General features: G+C 41.3%; 1 protein-coding gene across 1 annotated transcript in view; it reads right to left on the reverse strand.

Moving 5' to 3' along the window:
* LOC143301757 (protein C3orf33 homolog) overlaps positions 1-12,489 on the reverse strand; it is a 13,152-nt gene extending 663 nt beyond the window's left edge. Inside the window, exons 1-5 of the mRNA XM_076616144.1 lie at positions 12,402-12,489; positions 11,405-11,559; positions 10,346-10,405; positions 8,849-9,029; positions 4,113-4,258 (exon numbers count right to left, since the gene is read on the reverse strand). Coding sequence (XP_076472259.1) covers positions 4,113-4,258; positions 8,849-9,029; positions 10,346-10,405; positions 11,405-11,461 — 444 coding nt within the window. The 5' untranslated portion in view covers positions 11,462-11,559; positions 12,402-12,489. The remainder of the gene's footprint in view (positions 1-4,112; positions 4,259-8,848; positions 9,030-10,345; positions 10,406-11,404; positions 11,560-12,401) is intronic.
* Positions 12,490-18,951: the final 6,462 nt, after the last annotated feature.

Below are 18,951 nucleotides of genomic sequence, written 5' to 3' on the forward strand. Positions count from 1 at the left end.
AGGTTCTGTTTTGGGTGTCGACAGAGAGACAGAGTTGGAACAGAAGGTTCTGTTTTGGGTGTCGACAGAGAGACAGAGTTGGAACAGAAGGTTCTGTTTTGGGTGTCGACAGAGAGACAGAGTTTGAACAGGTTCTGTTTTGGGTGTCGACAGAGAGACAGAGTTTGAACAGAAGGTTCTGTTTTGGGTGTCGACAGAGAGACAGAGTTGGAACAGGAGGTTCTGTTTTGGGTGTCGACAGAGAGACAGAGTTTGAACAGAAGGTTCTGTTTTGGGTGTCGACAGAGAGACAGAGTTTGAACAGAAGGTTCTGTTTTGGGTGTCGACAGAGAGACAGAGTTTGAACAGGTTCTGTTTTGGGTGTCGACAGAGGGACAGAGTTTGAACAGAAGGTTCTGTTTTGGGTGTCAACAGAGAGACAGAGTTTGAACAGGTTCTGTTTTGGGTGTCGACAGAGAGACAGAGTTTGAACAGGAGGTTCTGTTTTGGGTGTCGACAGAGAGACAGAGTTTGAACAGGTTTTGTTTTGGGTGTCGACAGAGAGACAGAGTTTGAACAGGTTTTGTTTTGGGTGTCGACAGAGAGACAGAGTTTGAACAGGAGGTTCTGTTTTGGGTGTTGACAGAGAGACAGAGTTTGAACAGGAGGTTCTGTTTTGGGTGTCAACAGAGAGACAGAGTTTGAACAGGAGGTTCTGTTTTGGGTGTTGACAGAGAGACAGAGTTTGAACAGGTTCTGTTTTGGGTGTCAACAGAGAGACAGAGTTTGAACAGGAGGTTCTGTTTTGGGTGTCAACAGAGAGACAGAGTTTGAACAGGAGGTTCTGTTTTGGGTGTTGACAGAGAGACAGAGTTTGAACGGGAGGTTCTGTTTTGGGTGTCAACAGAGAGACAGAGTTTGAACAGGAGGTTCTGTTTTGGGTGTTGACAGAGAGACAGAGTTTGAACAGGTTCTGTTTTGGGTGTCGACAGAGAGACAGATCTTGAACAGGTTCTGTTTTGGGTGTCGACAGAGAGACAGATCTTGAACAGGTTCTGTTTTGTGTGTCGACAGAGTGACAGAGTTTAAACAGGTTTTGTTTTGTGTGTCGACAGTGACAGAGTTTGAACAGGTTCTGTTTTGTGTGTCGACAGAGTGACAGAGTTTGAACAGGTTCTGTTTTGGGTGTCGACAGAGAGACAGAGTTTGAACAGAAGGTTCTGTTTTGGGTGTCAACAGAGAGACAGAGTTTGAACAGGTTCTGTTTTGGGTGTTGACAGAGAGACAGAGTTTGAACAGAAGGTTCTGTTTTGGGTGTCGACAGAGAGACAGAGTTTGAACAGGTTCTGTTTTGGGTGTCGACAGAGAGACAGAGTTTGAACAGGAGGTTCTGTTTTGGGTGTCGACAGAGAGACAGAGTTTGAACAAAAGGTTCTGTTTTGGGTGTCGACAGAGAGACAGAGTTTGAACAGGTTCTGTTTTGGGTGTCGACAGAGAGACAGAGTTTGAACATGAGGTTCTGTTTGCGTGTTGAGAGAGAGACAGAGTTTGAACATGAGGTTCTGTTTGCGTGTTGAGAGAGAGAACACTGATACACAAGCAGCACACAAAAAGCAGGCTTACATTGGAATTTATCATTTTTGACATTCATGTATTTTCGGAAAGTTTAAAAATCACAGATTAACATGGAAAAAAACAGAACTGATGTAGTGTTTTTTTCTATAATTTCTTCAAAGTTGGTGTGCCCGAAAACAAGTGGAGAAATCGGCTCATGAAAAAAAACATGCATTTCCCTGCTTGTTAACAGGAATAATCTAGTTGAACATGTATTTGGTGTCAAAAGATTCAGAATTAAGTAAACTGTGACTTTCTGTGTGAAAAAAGCAGGGGTAAATTCTTATTTTCTCTCTGTACTCAAACGAAGTCAAGAACGTCAAGTCAAGAAGCGATGCCATGGGACAAGAGAGCTGAATCAGCAGTGACAGTGAATGTTCAAATGAGAGAACAAAAAATATTTCCCATAATGCTGATGAATCTTTTTGAACTTCAGCTTTTGATCCTGGATCAAAATAATATTTGCTAACTGCAGTCAGTAAGTGCATTGCCACATCATCCATCGGCTGACAATTTCTGAAAAGCCTGGAGTCAAGTGCACTGAAGATTGCAACTAAAGTGACGAATGTGTGGAGCAGTTCCAACAGCACATGCAACTGAAAACGTTAAAAATTCTACAGTTTCAGGCAGTCTTATGCAAATTACTTACAGCAAAGATAAAGACTTCAATGATGTGAAATTTGTAAAAATCTTGATTTTTATTATTTTGACCCTGATGAGGTGTTTGTGTGTGTAGCTAAGAATAGCTGGTTGCAACTTTAGCAACACAACACATCACAACACAACACATCACAACACATCACAACGCAGCCAACATCATTCTTTCCAATCCAAGCAAGCAGTCTCTCTCTCTCTCTCCCCCTCTCCATCCCTCTCTTTCTATCTCTATCTCCATCTCTGTGAGTTTGTCAACATCATTCTTTCCAATCCAAGCAAGCAGTCTCTCTCTCTCTCTCCCCCTCTCCCTCCCTCTCTTTCTATCTCTATCTCCATCTCTGTGTGTTTGTCAACATCAAAACAGAAGCTCCTGTTCAAACTGTCTCCATCTATCTCTTTTTCCATCTCTCTGTCAACACCGAAACAGATTTTTCTTTTCAATCTCTCTCTCTCTCTCTCTCTCTCTCGGTTTGATAATCATGTACATGAAATGTTTGTGTTTCAAAGCGTGTTTTGGTCATATACACCTGAAATGCTTATGCGTCAAAGTGCCTTTCACAGTTCATGTGCACACATGTTCACCTTTACAAGGTGCAAATCAAAAACAAAAACAAACAAACAAAAAAAAGGAATCCATTTTTCTTGTTGTGTTGTAAAGTGTTGTGTGGCCTTGTGTTGTACTGTGCTGTACTATACAGGACTACTTTTTTTCTTCTTCTTTTTTTTGTCACAAGATTCCTTGGCTGTGTGTTGTCTTTGACATTCATGCATGTAACTTATTCCTCCTGAATGCAGAAAGACAGAAAGAACTTGCTCATTTTCAGATCTCTTGTTCAGAAGATGTCTTGACTGCTGTAGTGGTGTTGAGGAGGACAGTGGCAGAATGGTTAAGACACTAATCTGCCAACACACAGTCCGTGAGAGTCTGGGTTCGAATCCTGCTCTCACCCTTTCTCCCAAGTTTGACTGGAAAATTGAACGGAGCGTCTAGTCATTCAGATGAGACGATAAACTGAGGTCCCATGTGCAGCACACACTTGGCGCACTGAAAAAAAAAACCCACGGCAACGAGAGTGTTGTCCTCCGACAAAATTCTGCAGAAGAAATCCACTCTGATGTAATTCTTATACACAGAGCCTGACAAAGTGTGTTGGGTTATGCTGCTGGTCAGGCATCTGCCTAGCAGATGTGGTGTAGCTTATATGGATTTGACCGAACACAGTGACACCAACTTGAGAAACTGTGGTGGTGTGGTCCCCGAGGACTGGTACACCTCTGACTGTCAGTTGAGACGCACACTCAGTCTGGCTCCGTGACCGAGCGATTATTGCTGTCAGTAGTATGGGGGCTTAGTAGGTGGTGTCATAAGTAGTTGAATCCGTACAAGCACAACTGAACACAACCAAAGTGACTCAGCAGCAGTGCAGGGTCTCTCCTCTGGTGTGTGGCCTCCCAGCTACCTATCATCGATAGTAAGTACCATGTGAACTGCCAACACTAGGACCGCGATGAACAAACCTGGCTGTGTGGCTGTGTATGGGGGGACTCTGGAGAGTGATGCCATTGCACTAGTGCAGAAAGATGATGGGGCAAAGAGAAATAAAAATAAAGTACAATAGACAAAAACAAAAAACAAAACAACAATTAAAAAAAATACCAATAATAATAAAATTACATTAATATAGCGTCCTTCCTCTCTAAGAGCTCAGGGAATTTACATGAAAGAAAAAATTACGCATCACATAAATCATTCATGACCACTCTTTTTCAAAAACCCCTCCCTCCCCTGTTCCCCCCCACCCCCTCCCCCGAAACAAAAGAAATAACACAAAATGACATGAAACAGAATGAAATAAACTTACTTTCTTCTTGTACACGGAGCACAGGACGGAGTGTGGGGATGCTTGGAGGAGGGTGAACCATACGTGCTGACCGGTGGTGTGCTGTGACAACCACTGCGCTGCCTTCGGCGTCATCTCCACGCCCGCCAGTTCCACCGTCAGTGTACCTGTCAATGCAGATGATGACTTTCAGTTTCAGTTTCAGTTACTCAAGGAGGCATCACTGTGTTAGGATAAATCCATATACGTTACACCACATCTGTTAGACAGATGCCTGACCAGCAGCTTAACCCAATGTGCTTATGTCAGGCCTCCAGTGCATGCATGTATATCTGTGTACCTATCAGACAGGATTTTTCTACAGAATTTTGCCAGAGGACAACACTCTCGTTGCAATGGGTTCTTTTTCAGTGTGCCAAGTGCGTGCTGCACTTTTATTTTATTGTCTCATCCAAACAACTAGTGCTCAGTTCGATTTTTTTTGTTTTTGTTTTTTTGGGGTTTTTTTTGCTGCCCCATCATCTGCACCGTTTCAGTGGCATTACTCCCACGCCGCTCATTTAGATTCCCCCATACACGGCCACACCCGGGTTCGTCCGTCGCAGTTCCAGCATCGGCAGTCCACTGGGAACCATCGATGTTAGTTCACCATGAGGCCACACACATGAGGAGACCCTGCACTGCTGCTGAGTCACTTCGGTGGTGTTCAGTGGTGCCTGTTCTGTTTTGACGTACTTAGGACATCACCTACTAAGCTCCCAACTAACGACAATAATGGCTTAGTCGCGGAGCCAGACGGAGTGAGCATCCCTCCCAGAGTGGAGACCGCCACCACATCCCTCAAACAACAGCCACCCATGAATCTGCCGACACTGACGACATTGACAGGACTCACCCCAAGCACGGAAGTGGAGGGGTATCGAAACTGAGGTCACCATGAGAGCAGGGCATGAAAGGCCACAGACTTTGAGACTATTTTGCTCAGTTCGATTTTCCATTCAAACTTGGGAGAAAGGGCGACAGCAGGATTCTAACCTAGACCCTCACAGACTCTGTATTGGCAGACGAGCATCTTAACCATCCTGCCACCTTCCTATTCCTTGATGAACACCTCTTAACTCTTTCCGGACGAAGGAATGCTCATGGATTCCTACACAAAACGTATTCGGATTCGGACGAAGGAATGGAATAGCATTCTCCGAAAGTAAAATTCCATCATGCGCTGTACACGTGATTTTGTGATTAGCCAAGCAAAGTGCGCTATTCTGGGTCACTCCACAATCGAACAGTATGACTGGTCAGCCTGGGATGTGTGGCCCGTCTCGCACACATGCTGACAAATTCACTGACCGGTCGTTTGTTCGCGTGCCAGCCTGTTAGTAAAGCGGGCTCTTCTCAGAATGTTGTGAAGCGAACAAGGCAGTGACAGCAACATTTTAGGGTTGCCGAAGTACTTGAAATGCTACAAACTGAAGGGCGGACATTGAAGAGGTGGATGATGAAGAAGAAAGCAAATTTAATGCAGAAAGCGAGCATGGGTATGGTGATTCGGGGTGAAAAATTGGCAGTATTTTCTACATATGGCAAAACTGACAGCCAGTATTCCATACACTCGTGTGTAATAGCCGACTGGTGCTTTGTATAGCTTTCAATCTGAGGGTCCCCAGATTCAAATCTTGGTAATGGCGCCTGGTGAGTAAAGGGTGGGGATTTTTTTGATCTCCCAAGTCCTGCTAGTTCTGAATCCCTTTCATGTGTATATGCATGCAGAAGATCAAATACACATATTAAAGATCCTGTAATCCATGTCAGCACTCAGTGGGTTATGGAAATAAGAATATACCCTGCATGCACCCCCCGAAAATGGAGTGTGGCTACCTACATGGTGGGGTAAAGAAACAAAATGGTCATACATGTAAAATTTTACATGTCTCTCTGAGTGTGTATGTGTGCGAGCCTGAAATCTGATTGAATGACACAGGAAACAAATGATGAGCGCCCAATGGCAGCCGTCAGACAGCTCTTCCCAGGTAGTTGTGCAAATGACCCCAAGTTAGTAAAGCGCTTAGAGTTTGGTCAGTCATGTCCAACGATGACCATCAGAGCACCAGAAGAGGCAACTGCTGTCCTGACTATCTGGGCTAGAATTTGATTACAGTGGAGAGTGTCTTACCCAAGTCACATCCCCACTCTCTCATCCAAGTGGACTTCAGCACAGTTGGTGTTGGGATGGTCCCCAAAAGCCAACTAGCCCCCCAAGGCTGCAGCACTAAGAGCCAGTGCAATCTTGCCTCCCTGTTTGAAAGTCATAGTCTTCACAAAAGACTAAGTTGTAAATGAGTTCACACTGCAGTGGTGAAATGAACGATCACACAGTTCCCACTTTGCTACTGGCTGAATTGTAAGCTAATGTCAGTTTCTGATATAAGCCTTTCAGGTGAATACATTTGAAGAATATAGTCTGACAGATAGTACTCCATGCAGAGAAACTGGCTGTGGCTTAAGCACAGTCTTTTGGATGAGATGATGAACTGGTCGAGGTGTCGTGTGCAGCATGCACTTTACACATTTTAAAGAACCCACAGCAATAAAAGGATCATTGGTGGCAAAATTTTGACCCCCACCCCCTTCCCCCCAAAAAATCCACTCTGATCTTAAACAAACACACTTGCAGACAGAAAAAAAGGGGTTAGCGTTGCACTGCAATGACAAGTTCTCCCTGGGAAGAGCAGCCTGAATTTCACACACACAGAAATCTGTTGTGACAAGAAGCAACACGATACTGATGGCTGATTGATACGGATACTTATACACTGCCCATCTTTGGTCTGAGAACAAGCTCCAGGTGCTTTACAAAGGCAGTGTCATTTCCACAAGAGGCTGTCCACCTGGGTAGAGCCAACTGAGGGCTTCCTTTAGGTGCTCATCACTCATTTCCTGTGTCATTCAGTCAGACATCAGTCATGCACACACACACACATGCACATGCACACATGTACACACACGCACACGCACACGCACACATGTACACACACACACACATGTATAGTAGGCCTCCTTCGGTCATGGCTGACCATGGATAGAGTATATCCGACCTGATGTCTAATTGGGCTGTCTGTTTTGACCAAGCAGCATCGCCTGTGACTGTAGAGACCAATGCGAGAGAGACAGTCTCTGTCACAGCAGTCACATGTGTAAGCTGATGCTGGTCTGTTGGCTGCTGTCCCTTTTCTGCGAGCTCACTTTTCTGCTGCAGCAGCTGACAGTTTGTCCTCACCAATCCGTAGCTGATTCTTGAGAGTGCTTCTCCATCTGTTGCGGTCATCTGCAAGGTCCTCCCAGGACTCAGTGTTGATCTCAAGTGCCTTCATGTCACGTTTGCAAACGTCTTTGTATCTCAGCTGTGGGCAGCCGATGCTTCTCTGCCCCGTGGCGAGCTCTCCATAAAGGATGTCTTTTGGGATGCGACCATCTTCCATGTGGCGAACGTGGCCCAGCCAGCGCAGCCGACACTGTCTCAGCATGGTATACATGGTCGGGAGGCCAGCGCGAGTCAGGACTTCGGTGTTTGTCACCTTGTCTTGCCAGGAGATGTCGAGTATGCGCCGTAGGCTTCTCAGGTGGAAGGTATTGAGCCTTTTCTCCTGACAAGCATGTGTGGTCCACGCCTCACTGCCATACAGCACGGTGCTGAGGACGCAGCCATCTTTGTCTTCGTGGTCAGCTTGGGATTTGTCCACGCTCTTTGTGTGAGGCAGGCTATCGTTGTGGCTGCCTTTCCGATCCTCTTGTCGATCTCGGTGTCAATGGAGAGGTTGTTGGTGATGGTGGACCCAAGGTAAGTGAATTGATGGATGGCTTCAAGCTCGTAGTCATCAATGGTGATGGCTGGTGGAGATGGCGTGTCTTGGTCTTAGGCCAAGACACATGTATATTACATATATAATACGACACAAATGACACGACAAGAAGAGATCCCCCAAAGTGGAAAACCATGTCGTATATGTACGATAGGATTTCACCTACCTACCACCAAAGGGCCTGTCACAATACCTCTTTTCAATCAGCTGTGGGTTCCACCCCATACGCTTCTCATCCAACTCAAATCAAAAAGTAAACGTGGAAACCTTAAGGGAAGGGAAGTAATCTATATCTTGTTAGGTGTCTTAGGTAATGGGAGATAGTCTGTTATGCTTTATATGCTTTAAGGCTGCAATTTTGTAAACCTGAGGTAGCTTGTTTTGATTTGTGATAAATGTGCTGAACTGATGTTGATATCTTTTTTTGGAAAGGTTTGCTTTTTAAAGAAGAAAATGCAATATATGTCTGTTTTAAAGGGTAATTTTCTCACAATATCAACAATAACGTTTTTGGTTTTTTTAACAAAGTAGATGACTCTGCGTTTTTTCGTTGTTATGTTGAGCAAAGAGGGTGACTCTGTGTCTGAAGAGTGACATTATACATTATCTACATACAGTAACAGCAATGACAAATTAGTCTGGTCAGTAACGTTCAAGGTCATATATTCTATTTGCAAGTTTCAATCCTAAGTAGCCATTATGCTTTTTGGACACTCAAATGAATGACAAACCCAGCCCTGATAACAGTCACTTTGATTTAAAGCGTACTTTTCTATGTTTTTCAGGACACTCAAAGGAATGACAAACCCAGCCCAGATTACAATCACTTTGTTTTAAAGAATATTTTCCTATGTTTTGTTCAGTGCGATTAGCAGACATTTTCTGAAAATGGCGCACCTGTGTCTTGGGTACCCGAGCGAAGGCGGTGAAGCCAGGTGCTGAACGGCAGAGACACCACTGGCTGGTGACATACATGCAGCGCCCCCGACCCGCTGACCTCCTGAACCAGACCCTGAAGGGTCACGTGAGAGGTCACAAACTTTGTGGGGATGTCCGACACGTGGCGGAAGGTGGTGGCCTGTTTATAAACACACGCACACACAGACACATGAGGAAGGAGGCAGAGAGCAGAAGAATGATTAAGACGCTCATCTGCCAAAACAGAGTCTGTGAGGGTCTGGGTTTGAATCCCATCCTCACCCCTTCTCTCAAGTTTGACTGGAAAATCAACCTGAGCGTCTAGTCATTTGGATGAAACGATAAACCAAGATCCCGTGGACAGCAAGCACTTGGCGCACTGAAAAAGAACCCATGGCAACGAGAGATTTGCCTTCTGGCAAAGTTCTGAAAAAAGAAATCCACTCTGATAGGTACTCAAAATATATATGCACGCACTCAAGGCCTGACTAAGCACACTGAGTTATGCTGCTGGTCAGGCATCTGCCTAGCAGATGTGGTGTAGCGTATATGGATATCTCCAAAAGCAGTGGTGCCTCCTTGAAAGACTGAAACTGAAACACACAAGGTAGATTTTTGTATTCCATTGCAAACTGTGAGCATGACTATTTGTACTCTGGCAGTGTGACCAGTTATCTGTGTGTGTTTAACACATTTTGTTTCCTGCATGTCGGTCACTTGGATTTCAGTTTTAGTTTGAATGAGGTGCAGATTGATCCATATAAAGATATTCACTACACAACATCTGCTTTTAGGCACACACACACACACACAAAAAAAAAAGAAAAAAGGAGTAGATATATCTAAACTTTGCATAAACTCAAAAAGGAGCAGATATATCTAAACTTTGCATAAACTCAAAAAGGAGCAGATATATCTAAACTTTGCATAAACTCAACATTCTGATCAGGCCTTGATACCCCAGCCCTAGGTTTGTGTAAAACGTAAAATTGAAAAAAATAATTAGGCTAAATAAACAATCAGTGAACACAGAAGAATACAGTTAAGTGAAAGATTCAATACATCTCAATTCATCCATTTAGAAATGAAATTTAAAGTAGAAGGTGAATGATTGGGGAAAACAAAAAAAACAAAACACACATGCACACACACACACACACACACACACACACACACAACTCCTACCACCACTATCACAGCATTCATAATAATGTGTGTGTAAGTACGCCCATTTGTGTAGAACTTTCTGTTCTTGTATGTGTGCATGCATGTTCATGTGCATCATATATGCTTGTGTGTGACTGATTTGTTTGTGTATCATTTTGTCTCTTCTGCATATGTGAATGCAACTCTGTGTGTGTGTGTGTGTGCATAATTAATACAGAATGATGTCATTTCCCCACATGAGGTGCACGGAAGTATTCTCTAAGAGTGTGTATTTGATACGCAAACACAGAGCGTACCATAGAAACTTACCAAACGCAGATCTCTGAATACCAGAATCACCCCCAAGGCACCGACACCATAAATGACATACTGAAAGACACATAGTTACAACCAGGAAAATGTCTTGAGAAGCAAAACAGCCCAAACTAAAAAGAATGGGAAGGGGAAGAACAGTTACCGTTATAATAATAAACATAATAATGGTTACTTGCTGAGCACTTTCCTCCCAAGAAGGAACTCAAAGTGTTTCACAAGAAACAAACAAACATATACAAACATGTCATTACTTACAAAAGGAATAATGATTTGACACACATAAGCATAAAACATATTCAAAATCAAAGACTCTGTATTGCATTGTTTATTAACAACACACACACCATTACATTATTATAATATCCCTATCTCAGCTCTTTCTTAAAATCATCATATGCAGATATCATGATAATATCATTATAATAAACAAATCCAAATTCACACATACACACATCCACATGCACTCACACACACATGCAGGCACACATGCCTGTACTGACACACATACACAAACACGCCCCCACAAAAAGTTTGCACAGCTCATTTAAACCGAATGTCATAAAAAAAGAGTCTGTGTGTGTGTGAGTGGTGTGTGTGTGTGTGTGTGTGTGTGTGTGTGTGTGTGTGTGTGTGTGTGTGTGTGTGTGTGTGTGTGTGTGTGTGTCACCCTGTGTGTGTGTGTGTGTGTGTGTGTGTGCGTGTGTATGTATACACATATGTGACTGAGAGCAAGACAAAAAATGCAGACCACTGGTGATGTTTCCATGCAGATTTACGTGGAAATAATGTACAAAGCTATGTCCCAAGCAAGCCTTCTTTCATTCATTCATCATGCAAATCAATGTGGTTATAAACATTTTCACACAGCATATAAATTATTCATTTACTATTACTTACATTATTATTACTAAGTGCCAATATTACTATCCCAATTTCCAATACAAACTGTAAAAAAAATAATAAATAATTTTTTTTAAAGCCTGTTGGCTACATCTGTACATGCAAAAAAAAAAAAACCCCAAACAAACAACAACAAAAAAGCCAGCAACCTACCCGAATTTCCTGAATATGTGAGTCGACAAATTTGTGCAGATCATCCTTTAGGGGCATAGTAAGGCGTGGGAAGATACCTCAATGTAGCAGTACTCAGTGAGTAAATCTCACTGGTATCAATGGATCATTGTATGTGGCTGATGCACCAACATTATCTGCAAGCATATCCATAAATGTGTTTTCTATTGATATTACTAACACTGTATTGTATCACTCTTTTGTCACAACAAATGTATCTTTGTGAAGTGTTCTGTCATTACAAATGTCTGTGCAAAGGTGCTTTAAATCTAAAGATGAATTTTTTATTAAAGAAAAAAAGGGTGGGGGGGGTGGCTGGATGTGAATGTATTTTTATTTGTATTTCTTTTTATCACAACAGATTTCTGTGTGAAATTCAGGCTGCTCTCCCCAGAGAGAGCACATCGCTACACTACAGCGCCACCCGTTCTTTTAGTATTTTTTCCTGCGTGCAGTTTTATTTGTTTTTCCTATTGAAGTGGATTTTTCTACAGAAGTTTGCCAGGAATAACCCTTTTGTTGCCGTGGGTTCTTCTACGTGCGCTAAGTGCATGCTGCACACAGGACCACGTCTCATCCGAATGACTAGCGTCCAGACCACCACTCAAGGTCTAGTGGATGGGGAGAAAATATATCGGCGGTTTAGCCATGATTCGAACCAGCGCACTCATATTCTCTCGCTTCTTAGGCGGACGCGTTACCTCTAGGCCACCATTGTGTGTCGTGGTGGTGTTCAGATAAATAAGAAATAAAGGAAAAGAAAAAGCAAAAGAAAAAACAGAAAACAAATGAGAGAGGTCAATTCCTCTACTCTTTTGGTCGCGAATTTCTGTAACTATTTTCTAAACAACTGACTCCGCCAGTCAAAGGCAAACATGAAAATCATTGACAAACGAGCGCAAGTCACTTTTTTCTTTTCCTTTTTAACTTCACACCAACTTCAAAATGTCTCGAAAAATGAGCCAGGCGACAACCACACCCCAAATATCTTGTTTGATGCTGACATTTCCACCAGTCTGCTGGTGTCGGTGTCGCAAACTGAACAGACGATTTCATGCGTTCTTTAGTTGCTTAGAGTTATTCCACTTCTCAAAGGTGGGTAATGCCTAGAACTTTTGCAAAGCAATGCATGCCACGAGTTCCTTCCCTTGTTATTTGAAGACTGTTAAACTTTGCCTCACTTTCCTTGATTCACTTAAATTCTCATTATATTAAAGACTTGTAAAAGCACAAGACCATAACCGAATGCTAATTACAAACTCATCGTGCTATATTCATTCTTCCAAATTGTTTTCACAGTCCAGCTCACGGTTTTGCCTAATAAACGCTTCATACTTGGCAATGGGTCTGGGATCCGTCGTTTAAAAATCTGAGGTTGTTTAATTTCTATTTCCCAGTAATCTTACTCTTTCGGTATCATTACCATTACTACAATTCCTTCTTCTTCTTTTTTTACTATATTAGTATTATGATTATCATACTATTATTCTATATCCATGCTTTCATCAGACAGTTTCAGTTTCAACTTTCATCAGTTCAGTGTAAAATGATCAGTATAAGTATATATCACTCAGAGTCTCAGTGCACACATACACACACACACACACAGGTACCCCACCCACCTTCGACCCCACACACTTACATCGAAAAAGCTTCCCTGAATAAATAAATGATTATGACGAGTCTCGATCGGCTCAGTGATTGAGGTCATATCCAGTCACCCGGGATTTGATCTGCGACAACTTGAATACACTATAGAGGATACCTGTTTTATAAGGCAATGATAATACCTAATGACATATCTTCAGTAACTTGTTTAATAAAGTTGTCCTTATTTGTTATATTAAGTTTTGTTTTGTTTTTATTTTTGGGAGATACTTAATGAGATAAGACCTTATGAACAGACATTAATGGAACGGAAAGCTTTCTTTTTTATATCTTTATTATGACAAAAGTTTTCTATAAGAAATCAAAAGAAGTAAGTTTGTCGTCTTTTGCAATTGATTGTTTCCAATATCAGCAAAGTGGTTGTTAAATGTATCAACAGGAAAGAGACATTCCGCATTGAGGAGTTTGGTTTTGTGTGTTAGTGTATAGCCTTCCAGTGGGTGCTGTATTACTTTTATTTTCGATTAGTTTTCGAAAGAAAATCCGTTAAGACTTTCGTATTATGTATTTGACTATATATGGCTTCTTCTGAACGGACCGAATATTTCAGGTAATCTCTGTCTTCCATTGCTTGAAAGATGTCTTGCATAAGCCAACTCGGAAGGATTTCTGAATTAAAGGAATATGTTTATCAACAATATTTCATAACGCTGCAATTCAAAAGGAAAGGTCTTCGTCTGGATTAGTAAAGCTGTAAATTTTAGTGGAAGGTGCAGAAATGAGGTCTGGTTGAAAGGCGTCCAGATCAGAATGTTTATATGACCGAAATGTAACAACAGCATAACCCGTTTTCCGTATTTAGAAACCCTTTTTTCCCATGTAAAACAGGCGGCATTGTAGTCACCTACGCCAAAATTCGTCACTCGCACAGATTTCTCTGATTGATCTTAGATTGAATGTACTGATATGATCTAAAAGAGTTCTACTTTTTGTTGTGACTCTTATGGGGAAAGCAATACATGGATGGAGATTGTGGGACGAAAAGATGTTGTTTCATCGGCTATGAGGCTAAAAAGATCTTGATTAAAATCACCCAATATTAAAACTTTTTTCTTTGAAAGCCAGGCACTGTCCATCATTTCACAAAAATCGCCATACGACTTGGAACAAATCTTAGGATGCCTGTACAAAAATACTAAATAAGGAGCCAATGTGTTGATTTATTATTAAACTTCAAGCCACAGTGATTCAACATCTGGGTGAGATAGGTCGTGACGGGGTGAATAAAAATGACGATACAACTTTCTTGACATCTTTAAGGATTAAAGGTCAGGTTATAAATGAGAAGGGTTGAAGAGGGGTACAGATTTGACGTGGGAGAATATGTGTTATGTTGATAAGCATTGTAGTATTTTTGTTGCTCTGGTGACGTAGAATAGCAGTTTCCAAACACTTTGTCTGAGTAACGGTACAAGCTGTTGGGGTTGTGATCAAATTAACTACCAGCAGCGGCTGGCTGAAAGTTGTAGAGAATAAGAAGAAGAACAGGAGGAGGAGGAGGAGGAGAAGGGTGAGGAAGATGAAGAAGAAGAAATACATAAATACATTTAAAGAAGGAAATGTGGCAAAATTCGATAACCGCTCAAATGTTCAGTTTCATATAAGTATTCTTTGGAAATAAGTGTAATACAAAAACAGATTAAATATTCAATCTTTGCATTCTGTTTGTTAAACAAATTTGGTCTACAGATGCCAGCTCAATAAAAAATTAGACAAAGTGTAGAGCTTTTTTTTTAAGGTGTATGTTATGTAATACTGCCCTGTAATGCTTCTGGTGTTTAAAAAAAAGTTGTTTTTTTAATTAAAAAAAAAAGGTTTCTGTAATCACGTCCTGAACAGTTCCAACTTGCGTGGTTTCCCGAACAGAAGGAAGATCAATGGAAGTAACTCTCTTGCATTGTGTGTGAACTGGCCCCTGAAGTGTTCTGTCGGCATGTTGCCATTCGGCGCCTGAATCGTCCAGAGGGTGTCTTCGTGCTTTCATGAAATCTCTGAATGCATTTGTCAGGTATTTCACGAAACCACTGCTGAACACCCCATGCAGAGGCAAACTTCATATAAATCATCACAAATTCCGTCAATGAATATTTGAATATGCTTTGATATACAAAATATACATCGAGAAAAGATCACAATAATGATGAAGAAATGACAAATAACGTGAAAAACAATGAAGTGGGGTGTTTATTTTTGTGGATGATCTTCGAAACTTCGAAAGATGCTCAAGAAAGAACAGCAACCAGCTAAAACAGCTGAACTATTAATATGGTGCCAATAGGCATGATCTTCCATCAATCCTGTGAAAGCCCAAACTTTGCTATGTTTTCTCAACAACAACAAAAAATGTGAGCAAATCACCAATTGACCTTTACTTAACAGAATTAAAACTGAGGAAAATGATAGCCTACGACACTTTGGAATACAGCCAGACAGGATGATGACCTTAGGAAATCCATTGAAAGCACTGTAGTGGTATCACGCAACCTGTCATGTAAACGTCATGGGATTCCAGCCATTTTAACAATTTGCTTTCTTTGGTTTTCCTCCGTTTTTCTCTCAAAGCATTGAACGTATATATGAAAGGGTTAATAGCCAAGTTTAAAGGTAACAATGCTACATCATCGGGGATGGGGTTTCCACCCGATGTCAATATCCCACACAGTCCGACAGGAAACCAGCACACGAAATCAGTCGAGCTATGGTCATGTCACGTGACACTCGCGTGGTGCCTGTTTTCAATGACTTGTTCTGTATTGACCAGTAGACAAACGTCATGCCAGCAGAAATAAGAAACAGAATAGAATTCCTAACAATTAACACACCAAAAGAATATTGCTTCCCTTTGGTTTCCCTCCTCGTTACTGGAAGTGGAATTTAATATAACCAAACCTCTCTCTCTCTCTCTCTCAGTAGATACTGGCTTAAATCAATAGAGTTCCCACTGTTTGACAAGGGCACTAGATAGTGGAGATAGGGAGATAGTGGTTCAACAGACAACTACAAGGGCGTGTCTTTGCTCAGTCTGATCAGCAAATGTTATACGTCAGCGCTAAACGCAAGACTTGTTAAATGGGCTGGAAAAAAATGGTAAGCTAACAGAGTCCCAGGCTGGATTCAGGCGTGGTTATCTGCACATTTTTACTCTGAACGCGATTATTGAGAAATTTCTATCAAAGAAGGGAGGCAAGCTTTACGCATGTTTTGTTGACCTGAAAAAAGCATTTGACTCTGTGCAACGTCAGTCTTTATTTGATCTTTTGATTCAGAATGGTATAAATGAAAAAGTTGTGAATGCTATCATTGCTATGTATAAATGTGTTACGTCTTGTGTACATATTGAAGATAAGTTAACATAGTTTTTTTATTGTCCCATTGGCCTAAGGCAGCGATGTATGCTAAGCCCTGTATTGTTTTCGTTGTTTGTTAGGGAAATTGCTTCAGGAATTGAAAACAATGGTATTCATGGAATTCAGTTTTTGCCTGATTTATTGGAGTTGTACATTCTTCTGTTCGCGGATGATATAGTACTGCGATTGGTCTGCAAAATCAAATAGATATTCTTAATAATGCATGTAAAACACCCTTCTTGAGTGTAAATACTGACAAGACTAAAGTAATGGTTTTTCGAAAAGGTGGCTTTTGGGGGAAAATGATAAGTGGAATCTCGATGGAAATGCTCTGGAAGTAGTGAATGAATATTACTATTTAGGGTTTGGTTTTACGACAAAAATGAATATAAACAGAGGAGTAGAGACCTTAGCAGTAAAAGGCAAACATGCATGTACTGACTGCATGAGATATGTAATGAAGCTGAATGATATTTCCAAAGAATTTTTTTTTTTCAAAATATTTGATGCTCGGGTACAAATGTGAGGTCTCAACAGACTTGTTAATATCGAGAAGGTTCATTCCTTTCCATGTAAACGTTTTTTTTAACATACCACTTAGAGCACCAAACAAGTACGGAGAATTAGGACGTTATCCACTGTATATGAATAATGCTATGAAGTGTATCAGGTACTGGTTAAGGTTGTTGAATATGAATGTGCACTGATTACCCAGACAGGCATATTTGATGTTGTTTAACCTGGATGAAAGGGGGGAAAATGCTGGGTGTCTTTTGTCACAATACTTCATTTAGACTTGGATTTGGGTATGTATGGTTGCAACACTGCTTTGGTTGTGAGCATACTTTTTTGTCGTTATTTAAGCAAGGAATGTAGGATATATTTATGCAAGAGTGGGACGAGTCATTAATGTCTAAAGATATATATCATAACTACAGACTGTTCAAAACTGGTTTTGAATGTGAGCATTATTTTGACTTCGTGGATAAAAAGTGTTTTAGGGACTGCTTGATAAAATTACGACTTGGTTTGCTCCCAATAAAGGGATCATTTTTCAGGATAACATTCAAATGTAATTCAAATTACGTATGTAAACGTTGTAAAGTGGTCGAAGATTAAAATCATTTTATAAACAGTTGTGACCTATACAAGAAGGTCAATCATATGTTCACTTGTTGAAGAATGGTTCTTTTATAGTATTCGTAAACTCTGTGTTTATGTATTTAATGCCCTGAAGATACAACAGGAATTCGTTGACAGCTATGGAGAAATTTAGAATTCATTTACAATGCACAAGAGGCACTTTTGTTCTTCAGGTTTAAGTTAGTGTGTATTTTACATTGAGTTGTCGCTACGTGATGACCATATTGTGTACTTTTGACCTCTTTCTAGGGGCCGGAGGCCTAGAGATTAAAGTTTTTGTCCTTGTTCTCTCTCTCTCTCTCTTTCTCTCTCTCCCTCTTGCATGCTCACACACATACACAGAACACAAAATCCATAAAATTCAATCCAAAGTTATTTATGGACCACGGGTCAGCTGTCTGAGTGCACTTTGCGTGTCTTGAATATGCAGATAACCTGGCCTTCAAGGCAAACTGTAACCACGGGTCCTTGCCCTGTAAATGGTAACTTGCCTTCAGGCAAAATGAGTTTGTCTTGAATATGGCCCCAGGGGTTGTATCCAAGAGACCACCGTGCCTGCGGTGAAATGTGTGCCTGCGGGTAATCTGCCTGAGGCAAGGCAAACTGCCCGAGGGTTAGCAATATCCCGTATTCAGGAACACAAATACCTACCTGTAGTTGTACAGACCCGAAGGCAACCCTTACTATCTGCCAAGGGTGACAGCCAACGAAGCAGAGGTAAATATGGCGAATCCTTTTGTTGCAGTGGTTATTTAAGAGAAAACAGGTGTTTTACGGAGAGACAGTGTCTTGAATATGGTCTCTGATAGTTTGATTTTATCCTTTGTTCACTTGGTAGTCAAAATTGACGTATTGAGACTGGCAGACGTCATTATATTGTCCCTAGGAATTACGTATGTAGCTGTGAAGTGAGTGCACTTGCAGACGATAGATTTGGAATGCCCTAAGTTTGCATATCATCGAAATTAGTTCATTCCAGAGAAATATTTGAATCCAAACTCATTAGTTCATTTTTGCAATTAGCTGTAAAGCAGGGAGGACAAGGTGTCAGAATGTGAAAGTGGCCCATAGATTTGTGCTAATTGTTGGCACGCCTTCTTCATATCTGATACCTGAATGGAACATTTGGCTTACGTTATTGAAATTTTCGTCAGCTGTTAATGACGTCACTGTAGATGCCAGTCTTCTTTTCATTGGTTTATTGTCTGTTCACTACATTTTTCTTATTTTTAGCACACACATACACACTCATGCAGTGGGTGTGAGGAATACGAGGGATTGGACACGAGGGTGACGGGTACTGGGTAACCAATAGACCCGGAAGGCAGGAGAAGAAGACAGTAATGAAGGGAGGAAAAAGGCAGAAACAAA

This window comes from Babylonia areolata, chromosome 28, assembly GCF_041734735.1.
Source record: "Babylonia areolata isolate BAREFJ2019XMU chromosome 28, ASM4173473v1, whole genome shotgun sequence".
NCBI lineage: Eukaryota > Metazoa > Mollusca > Gastropoda > Neogastropoda > Buccinidae > Babylonia > Babylonia areolata.